Source organism: Mollisia scopiformis, assembly GCF_001500285.1.
Source record: "Mollisia scopiformis unplaced genomic scaffold LY89scaffold_20, whole genome shotgun sequence".
In the NCBI taxonomy this organism is placed as follows: domain Eukaryota; kingdom Fungi; phylum Ascomycota; class Leotiomycetes; order Helotiales; family Mollisiaceae; genus Mollisia; species Mollisia scopiformis.
In genome coordinates, this window is record NW_017263600.1 from 558,257 (window position 1) to 567,687 (window position 9,431).

Here is a 9,431-nt window from a genome sequence, read left to right on the forward strand (position 1 = left end):
TCCTGCAAAGATAAAATTCGAAAACACACTCGAACAAGTCATCAGGTACTTGAGTAATAACCGAAACAGTCCTTAAGAAGTTCATAGAAAGCAAATCGAACCCAAAATCAGACGTCATACACGATCATCACAGCATCGGGGCTCAATCGCCCACCGAAGCACCGAGATTTGTGATAGAATCTGGATTACTCGCACGGCAAGAAAAGGACATCCCAGCTACAATGGACAAGTATATAAGTCTCTGTAGAGCCCAATTGTGTGAAATTCCAATTCTCTTCATCTCTCAATCAGCCTCAGACAGTCCTCACTAAGCTACAATGATAAAACTAATCGTCATCCTCGGCATAACAGGCGAACAAGTCCTTCCCCCCTCTCCTAAGTCTACCTCAACTAACACCACCCAGGGCTCCTCAATCGCATCCCACTTCCTCACCCTCCCCTCCTACACCCTCCGCGGCCTAACCCGCAAACTCACCTCCCCCGCCGCACAATCCCTCCTCTCACGCGGCATCTCCCTCCACGCCTGCGATCTAAACGATCCCTCAACCCTCCCTTCCGCCTTCGCCGGCGCACACACCATCTTCGCAACCACCGATTTCTGGGGACCGTTCTACAACCCTTCTACCCAATCCGCTCTCGGACCCAACCAATCTCTAGGCGAATATTGCTATGAAATCGAGCTCCAGCAAGTAAAGAACATATTCGACGCCGCGGCAAAAACAGAGGGTTTGCAACGATTAGTAATCTCCACGCTGGTGGATGTGCAGACGCTTAGTGGGGGCCGGTATGAGAATGTGTTTCATTGTGATGGGAAAGCGAGGGGTGTGGCGTATGGAAGAGCAAAATATCCTGAATTGTGGGGGAAGGTGGATCAGGCGTTTGTGCCCAATTATATGAGTAATTGGTTGGGGAAGATTAAGTTGCGGAAGGTAAGTTTTGTTCTCGGTCGAGGATTTGATGATGCTGATGAAACGTAGGAAGAAGATGGGTCGTGGAGACTTGGGTTGGTGGGAACGGGGGCGAGGCCGTTACCACATCTTGATGTTGAGGCTGATTTGGGGGCGATTGTGGCTGCTATTCTTGAGGGTCGGCCGGGGAAGAAAGTTCTTGCTGCTGGGGACATGGTGTCGTGGAGTGACCAAATGAGGATTTGGTGTGAGATGAACAAGGTGCCATTTGGTGGTTTCGACAGTCTGCCTATTGAGGTGTTTGATAAGTTCTTTCCTATTCCTGGTCTGGGTAGAGAGTTGGGTGAGATGATGGAGTTTATGGAGGTGTTCGGTTACGTGGGTGGAGATCCAGAGGTTGTGCTTCCCGGACAGGTGAGTAGATTCGTCAACCAAGACGATCCTGCTGACTTGCAATAGCTTGAATCACCACCAAAATTGACATCTTGGAGGGAGTATGTGGAGAAACATGAATGGTCGAGCATTCTTAATGCTTGATTTGAGGAGGGTATCATACATATGTTGCTTCCTACCAGTATATACAGCTCTGTCCGAATGCCAAATTGTCATCATGTCCACGTCCCGAACGAGATGATGTTTATTCGTGATCACCAAATGGAAAGTTGAACTTCAACAATCCGTTCAAACCACCAACCCAACCATCATCATCCTCATTCCCGGTCTTGGCATGTCGCATCACGCATGGGACACCACCAATCCATTCCTGACCTTTGGCAATATGCTCGCCGTTGACTCTTACCTCCATACCAACACCAACTCCTCGACTTCTTCTGCGGCCATCTATACTGACCTCTAATTCTCTGCCTCGGTTCTTCTCACTTAATCGCAGAGTGATTGGTGTATTCGAAGGTAGGACTAGTGGTCTGAAGGATAAGCTCCTCGGACAAATAGGAGTCATGAGCAAACTGCTGACTAAAGGATGGATAATACTTCCACCAGAGCTGAGACTGTAAGCTGTGCTACCAGTTGGTGTTGAAATTATCATTCCATCCGCCACTGCCTCTGTCAAGAATCGTCCTCCAATGAACACATCTATGATTGCAAGGTGCGCCTCGTTGCCCCTGTGGATGATGACCTCGTTCATAGCATGCACATCTCCATCAGCGCTTTCTGCCGTATTGTCACCAATGACTCGGTTGCCGTTGGCATCAAAAACCCCAACCTTTAGTCGATTCCGTAGTAGGACCTTCGAACTTCGAGTAGGACCCATTGATTTGCCCCTCACACTTGACCAGCCCGTTACAATATCACCTGTTTCGGCGGTCTCGGTCTGAATATGTGGATGCTTCTGATCATGAAGAAATGGTGACCCAGCTTCCGCTCCCGACATGTAAACTTCTCGAAATGCCCTTTTATATTCACCAAACTTCCACTCTCCAAGAAAACCGAGTGTGCCCATGCTGAACGACAGTATTGGAGGAACGTGCAGGGTTGTGCTGAAAAGGGACGATGCATGAAGGATTGTGCCATCTCCACCAAGCGTTGTAGTCATGTCGACCTTCGCAGGAAGGGTATCATGGGAGCTCGTGGTATATATTGGAAATTGGAAATGTCTATGCATTTGCGCTGCGACTTTGGGTTCGAATATAAGGGAAACATTGTCGTAATTGGAGTGGATGTGCCTGGATGGTCAGTTAAGTACTGACTTTGGATAAAGAAACGTACTTAGCAAATTCAACCAGAGACTCGGTGACCTGTGGGGCTCTATCTTTCTTGATTATGAGGATATTTCGCGGAGGTGAGGGCCATTGTAGAGACAGGAGGTCGCTGGTTTGACTTTCTATCCATGGTCAGTGGAGGCTTGACAAGGAGTGGAGAATTATACCTTGGTATCTAGGTATAATTCTATGTGGCAGACTCTCTGCATCTAGGATTTCCCTTCTCGCAGATGTACTGCTAAAACTCCTCTTCCAAACATTGCTCGCTCTTGGCAGCGCCCTCACAATCATGGTAACAATTGATGGTGTTGTTGATACAAAAGTAGGAATTTCTCCGCGGCGTATTTAGCCGGTATAGGAAGCTGAAGGACAAGACTCTCGGCGCGTCATCATAGATATTTCGCGTCGTTACATGGTATTATTATCAATCTGGTTTCGTCCGATGTCATGATGTTGAATCAAGCTCATTGTTGGTCAACGCGACAAGGTCATAGTTCAAGCTCTGGGGTTGCGGCGATAAGAGATCAGGCTCCGTCCGTGCTTACGGGATAAGAATGCCTTGACGTAGGTATTCTCCAGGGCTGCTTTCATGCCACAAAACCAAAGACCAAAACTGCCGCTCCTCACATATATTTCACCGCTTCTGACGAAATGGGTGCCGAAAGTTGACCACAATGTTCATATATAGTCGGCTTCACAGTACTAGTGTCATAGACTTCTAATCCTCGATCACGAGAGCGCTACAAAAACGCGGGATTCCCGGGTAGGCACACGATAAACTGCCTCGAAAAGACAATAGTTTCTAGCATCTGAGACATCTGCAAGCAACAACACATTCGATATTCATACATTCGAGTCGCCCACCCAAGACCATTGAAGATGGCGAACGAGCTGAGACAGAGGCATACCACACAGCCTGAGAAGACAGAGACTGTGGCAGAAGCAGGACATCCTGGTGGAGAGATTAAGCATGGAGGAGCCGTGCAGATTCTGCGACTGTTGCTGGTTGTAGTATTCTTCCTCTCAAGTTGTACCACGTAGGTGTGAATATGAAGCTTTTTGTAATTCTGCTGACAAGAGTAGTATTTGCATCACGCAGTTTATCGGCGCGCCTCTCTACTGGATTGATCGAGACCTCTACTATGCCTATATGGCCCTCACGAAACAATCTTTTGGCATCTTCGTAACCACTTTGACGCATTTGTGGGCTCCGACGATCATCAAAGTAAGCGGGGACTCGTCTGTGATGGGAGAGTTGCGGAGAACAGAGGATGGCGGAGTCGAATGCAAGTTCCCGGAGAGGATGGTTATGATTGCAAATCATCAGGTACGCGGGATTCATTGATCGAAAGAGCTTTACTGATGGAAGTACAGTTATACAGTGATTGGATATATCTCTGGTGGATCGCATACACAAACAGACCCCAGATGCATGGGCATATCTACATCATTCTGAAGGAGTCATTGAAGCATATTCCTATTATTGGATGGGGTATGAGATTCTACGGATTCGTGTTCATGTCGAGGAAGATGTCGACAGATCAACCTCGACTGGCACATCGATTGAAGCAGTTGAAGACGAGGCATGCTGGGCCGCTGTCAGGAAGCTCTGGACTTGATCCTATGTGGCTTTTGCTTTTCCCAGAAGGAACGAATGCTAGCAACAATGGAAGAGCCAAGAGTGCTTCGTGGGCTGAGAAAATCGGAGTTAAGGATATGGAGCATGTGCTTCTTCCCCGGAGTACTGGAATGTTCTTCTGTTTGAATGAGCTCAAGGGGACAGTTGACTATGTCTACGATTGTACCTTGGCATACGAGGGTGTACCGTGAGTTCTCTTATTCTGGAAATTAGAATTATGCTGATTATTTCAGTCGAGGAGAATATGGCCAAGATCTATTCACATTAAGGTCGATGTATCTCCAGGGACGACCTCCACCATCTGTCAGCATGTATTGGCGACGATTTGCAGTAGCCGACATGCCACTAGACGATCATGACAAATTCGAGTTGTGGTTGAGAGAACGTTGGTACGAGAAAGATTCCTACATGGAGCAATACCTCACAACAGGTAGCTTCCCGTCAACGACAGCTGCCATCAACGGCGTTAAATCGACCGAGAACCAGGAATTCATCGAAACAGAAGTCAAGCTGGCCAAGTGGTGGGAAGTAGGCAACATCTTCATCGTATTGGCAACCTGTGCTTTGCTTGCGAATATTCTGGCGAGAGTGTGGAATGCGGTTTGGTATGGGAGGCAGGCTTGATTGCTTGCGAACGGGAGGGAGGGTAGATGCATTTAGTTTGGGCATGGCGGAATGGCGAAATTGGAGAAGATACCAGTCCAGTTGGACATGACTCGATGACTGTTATAGTTTGCGTTGGCTTGGATATTCAGCAACAGACTGAATTCAGGATAGATAATGGATCACTTTTCCAGGACTGCCTTCTCAAATCTTCATACGTGCAGTTGATTGGCAAGCGCCATTTCACCTCAGGCTTTGCACGATTTTTGTCTTTATTCATTCGACAGACTTTCGTTGAGATCTAAGTTTACACTTCTGTATCACGAGACTGAGGCCCGAGTGGATGATTGTGCAGTTCGCGCGGTCCGCGCTGTTTGCGCTGTAATCGGAACAAGTACTTATCTCAAGATCTTCCTCCTTTGCTATCAATCAAAACAATTTCCATAGCCATTACAATATGCCTGCTACCTCTCAACATGAACTGCACGTGGAGGCAAATGAGAAGGCACATGAACAGCAGTCCATTGTCTGGCTTAGGAACCTAACTTTTGAGATCTTCAAAGAGCTTGAGGTTTTTATGTCAAGTGCGGTATGCAACAAGTCCCATAGCTCTATTGTCTGTCTTCAAAGTTTGACTTTTGAGATCTTCGTGTAAATTGAATTTCAATGACAAGCTGCGATGTGCAACAAAAGTTTTCCGTGAATGTATGTCTCTGAACTTTGACTATTTACGTAAATGAAAGTTGAGTTTTGATGTCAACTGCCATGTGCAGCAAAAGCTCTTTTGATTGTCCGTCGCCAAGGCAGGATTTTTGGGATGTCTAAGGCCAGGACGTCCATCATAAGGTGCGATGTACATCCAAATCTCTGTCCTGCTTGTCTGTCTTTAAAGCTTGACTTTCGAGCCTTCTAGGTAAGTATTACTTACTGTTTCAAGCTGCGCGATCAACAAACCCTCTTTTCCTGTTGCCTGTCTTTAAGATCCGCGTTTTGAGAATTATGTATAGATTGGGGTTACATGTCGGTTGCGAATAGCAAAAGGGGTTCAGAATTGCCGCTACTAAATATACCTATCTATTGTTCCCGTGTCCTGAAGAAATTGGCCTCGTTCTTCAATACCAGCGCCTATCAATACCAGTATTCACTTCCTCCTCTATGAGTTGCTCTGAGTTAGTATCAAAACATGTCTGAATCATCAGTCCAAAAAGAACCCTCCCTCAGCACTTATACCGACTCATCAACCCATCCCTCCCAAACATTCACAAGATCCGCTTTCGCATATATCACCTCTAAAAATACATCCTCTATACACCAAAACCAACCAACATCCTCACTCCATACACACCACCAGCCACCAAAATGTACACACCCTACTACTACTACTACCCAGCAGCCCAAGCAATCCCCCTCCCACGCCCCGTCCCCATCCAATACACCTACCCCCGCCCCATCATCCCACAACTCACTCCCGGCCCCGGCTCCTACGGCACCCCTCTCCCCGTCCCAGCAAACACACCCACAGACCACCATCTCCAATACATCGGCGGTCGGTGGACAGTGGTTCCTCATTACCATCTCAACCAGGCTTCTCCACAAGTTCGATACTACTCTCCTCCAGCAGCAGCAGCAGCATATCCAAGAACTGGGTATAATACCGTGCATGGGTATGATTACGGGCAAGCGCCTCCTGGATGGGGTCAGAATGCTGGGGTTTGGAACTGGGTAGCGGCTCCTGTGCAGATGGTGCCGTTGCCGGCTCCTGTTGGGTATCAGATACTCCCTGTGGCGATTCCCGCAGCTCCAGCTCCAGCTCCAGCGCAGAATCTAAACCCAGCAACGCAGAATCAAGCACCGGCTCCAGCGCCGCGAGGGGATGATCCTACACCTGCACCAATGCCTCATTCACAGACTGATCCAGCCACGCAGGCTGCGCCACCGAGGACGGAAGCGTCAAGACAAGCAAATGAGGACACTACACCAGCTGAACCAACGCATGGGAGAAGTGCGGCATCATCTGCAGATTCGACTAGAGCGCAGAACGGCCATTAGTAGCATCAATTCAAGACGGGTGGTAGTGGGTATTGAGAGATTGAGCTTAACGCTGGATAATGGATGCTGTAGATATGATGGAAAGTGACAGTGTCGGAATTCGTATATTGCGTAGAAGCCGGATAGTTAACCAAAAGATGTATGGACATAAATGCAAGTCTAATAACTTCCAATTGGTATCTCTCTATATCCGATGTTTATCCAAGTCTAACAACTTTCGCTATGCCAAATCATAAGCCAAAAAGTTTCTTTTTTTTTACTTGCCGCCTGAGAAGGAACAGACTGCCCATTTGCCGTTCCAGGCCCATTTTCGCTGTCCGCTATCTCCACCACCGCCTTCCATGGCTCTGAGTTCCTCGTCTAGACCTGGCTTTAGACCTACGACGACGTCGGCTTTGCAGGTTCGGAGAGACAGGATGTTGACCCCTGAACCTGGTCCTAGAGGTCCGATTGCTGTTGTGAAGGGAGTTGTTGGGTCCCACATTGCCTTCAAAATCAATTAGCATACAGTCTTAATCATGGTATGGGCTTTGAATATACATCTCCAGTCAACTTCCGATAGTTCAAGTCCCCCTTGAAAATCACCAATTCGCTGTCCTTCAAATCATGGAGCAGCTTTGGAGCAGTACCAGGCAACCGCCAGAAGCTTCCTCCTTCGGTCCAGAATCCGTTGGTACGAATTGTGAGTTGACCTTCAGAGTGGAAATGACTCCATTCTGCGAATAAGAAGGCAAGTTCCTTGGTTTCTTTGTCCGTGAGTGGGCTGGGCCTCTTGCCTGAATTTAGTTCATCTTCTGATGGGGTTGAGTAGAAAGATTGTGCTGTTACTAGAGCGCTGAGAAGCGCGCCGAAATCCCCTGGAAGTACATCTGATACGAACCAGGGGATGTTCTTTGGGTGTAGAATGACGTTCGTAGCCAGACCAGAAGAAAGGAGGAATCCAGCGAGGATCAGGTCGACATAGAGTTCGAAGCCCGCATTGTCGAGAACAATGTCCACTCTTCTTTCGTTTTTGCCGTCTGCCTTGGCTTTCTTCAGAACATTGTATGCAGCTTCCAGATCATTGACGATAATATTCTTTTCCGATGCCTTTCGTGCTTCCGAGCCTTGCAATTTTTGAATGTCTTCGTATGTGAGGGATGTAAGAAGAGAAAGATCCGTAGCGTTTCCCCACAGGCAGATCTCGCACATCTCCATGAACAGTATCTTCTCTGCAGCGTTGATCTCTTCTTGTGATTTCTCATCCTTGTGTTGCATTTGTGTGATAAGTTCGTGATATCTGTTCGCAAGTTCGATGACGGCTGGACGAGAGGATCGAAATGTGCCTATCTTCTGACGGGCAAAGACATCGTAGGATTTCCAATGCTTCGAGAGGGCGAAGGATGTCGCAATGCGTCTGATCTTCTTAGCTGAAGCTTCTCTATGGTTTGTGTGAAGCTTGCCTGTAGAGGTAACATTCGGCGTATAGCCATGGAATGTTGAACCATGTTGGATATCCTAACTGTTCAAGCTCCTTGTTGTACCCCGCAATGTCTGCGCCGCCATCATCTAACAACGGACTGTGCTGTCAGCCAGATTTCCCCTCCGGAGATCAGGGATGCGTACGTGAGCTTCCTATCATGCTGCAATTCGTATTTGAGCTTTGCGATGTCCTCAATGATTTTCTTTCCCTCTACCCGCTTGTCTGCATCTTCTACTTCAGAGACTGCCTTGTGAACATCGTCGATTACTCCAGTCTTGACTATTTAGCTCAATTCGATCGTGGTAGAGCGCAGCTTACAATAATAACGGGCCAGCGAGATCTGGCAGATTCGTATGCGAAAGAGTTTTTGTCGGACGTTGAGGAAGGAGCTATGCATATCTTATTAACTTTTACTGCCCCTCCAGTAGAAGATGCACTTACGGGTCTTAGTATCGAATTCCATACTGACTTTAGAGATACAGACTTTTGCAGTTTTGTATGGTTGATGTTATACAGCCATCTGCGAAAAGATTTGTTTGATCTGTTTGATTCGCAGTCTGGCCCTGTGTCAAGTTGATTGTGCCCAAAATACCTCTCTGAATCGTGCACGCGTCTTTTTGGCGGGGCAGCTTGGCTGGCAGTTTGGCAGTTTCAGGGACCACCAGGGCTGGTCACGTGGTACTGATGCTCACGAGCCTAGGTTTGTGCGCTTCAGGCTCCCTTTCAGGCATCCAAAAACCAAACTCACCTACTTTACTTAAATAAATCCAGACAATCTCAGAGTGTTATTATTTGTGCTTGGGCAATATGATTAAAAAGAAGTTAAAGTGTCTTGTTGAATAGTAATTTAAGGAGAATTCAAAATTTTGAAATTTCTTTATAGGGCTCTTTAGGGAGCAAATGGCCTTGAAGCGCACAGACCTAACGAACATGGGGACAAAAGTCCGTGCGTTCAGGCTGTAGAACCTCGAAATTAAAACTCTTCACATTAGGACTAAACTATCAACAACTCCACCATTATGGATCCTTTTACCACTCCACCTATGTCTCCA

General features: G+C 47.3%; 5 protein-coding genes across 5 annotated transcripts; 3 read left to right on the forward strand and 2 right to left on the reverse strand.

Moving 5' to 3' along the window:
• Positions 1-317: 317 nt before the first annotated feature.
• LY89DRAFT_592240 (putative NAD dependent epimerase/dehydratase) lies at positions 318-1,445 on the forward strand (the record flags this gene model as incomplete). The annotated part of the gene is made up of 4 exons (XM_018209686.1): positions 318-359; positions 405-929; positions 978-1,322; positions 1,368-1,445. The coding sequence occupies 4 exons, from the start codon at positions 318-320 to the stop codon at positions 1,443-1,445; spliced, it is 990 nt and encodes a 329-aa protein (XP_018067223.1).
• A 100-nt stretch (positions 1,446-1,545) lies between these two features.
• LY89DRAFT_592310 (NADH kinase-like protein POS5) lies at positions 1,546-2,917 on the reverse strand (the record flags this gene model as incomplete). The annotated part of the gene is made up of 3 exons (XM_018209693.1): positions 1,546-2,590; positions 2,634-2,748; positions 2,794-2,917. 3 exons carry the CDS (start codon positions 2,915-2,917, stop codon positions 1,546-1,548), a joined length of 1,284 nt encoding a protein of 427 aa, XP_018067224.1.
• Positions 2,918-3,505: 588 nt separating this feature from the next.
• Positions 3,506-4,889, forward strand: LY89DRAFT_592138 (acyltransferase-domain-containing protein; the record flags this gene model as incomplete). The annotated part of the gene is made up of 4 exons (XM_018209679.1): positions 3,506-3,663; positions 3,710-3,953; positions 4,001-4,452; positions 4,499-4,889. 4 exons carry the CDS (start codon positions 3,506-3,508, stop codon positions 4,887-4,889), a joined length of 1,245 nt encoding a protein of 414 aa, XP_018067225.1.
• Positions 4,890-6,169: 1,280 nt separating this feature from the next.
• Positions 6,170-7,039, forward strand: LY89DRAFT_721711 (uncharacterized protein). Its single transcript, XM_018218665.1, has one exon. The coding sequence runs from the start codon at positions 6,228-6,230 to the stop codon at positions 6,915-6,917; it is 690 nt and encodes a 229-aa protein (XP_018067226.1). The 5' UTR covers positions 6,170-6,227; the 3' UTR covers positions 6,918-7,039.
• Positions 7,040-7,141: 102 nt separating this feature from the next.
• Positions 7,142-9,220, reverse strand: LY89DRAFT_785435 (DUF89-domain-containing protein). The gene is made up of 7 exons (XM_018222895.1): positions 9,132-9,220; positions 8,821-9,075; positions 8,698-8,768; positions 8,523-8,653; positions 8,360-8,476; positions 7,458-8,313; positions 7,142-7,404 (listed from the first exon to the last, which is right to left on the reverse strand). Exons 2-7 carry the CDS (start codon positions 8,840-8,842, stop codon positions 7,174-7,176), a joined length of 1,428 nt encoding a protein of 475 aa, XP_018067227.1. The 5' UTR covers positions 8,843-9,075; positions 9,132-9,220; the 3' UTR covers positions 7,142-7,173.
• Positions 9,221-9,431: the final 211 nt, after the last annotated feature.

Excerpts from the sequence above, each read along its gene's own strand:
- LY89DRAFT_721711 (XM_018218665.1), top strand. The coding sequence starts at position 6,228 with ATGTACACACCCTACTACTACTACTACCCAGCAGCCCAAGCAATCCCC.
- LY89DRAFT_785435 (XM_018222895.1), bottom strand. The coding sequence starts at position 8,842 with ATGGAATTCGATACTAAGACCC. Across the intron at positions 8,654-8,697 it reads CTCGCTGGCCCGTTATTATT|ACTGGAGTAATCGACGATGT; the intron begins GTAAGCTGCGCT and ends TAAATAGTCAAG. Across the intron at positions 8,477-8,522 it reads CAGCATGATAGGAAGCTCAC|TCCGTTGTTAGATGATGGCG; the intron begins GTACGCATCCCT and ends CTGACAGCACAG.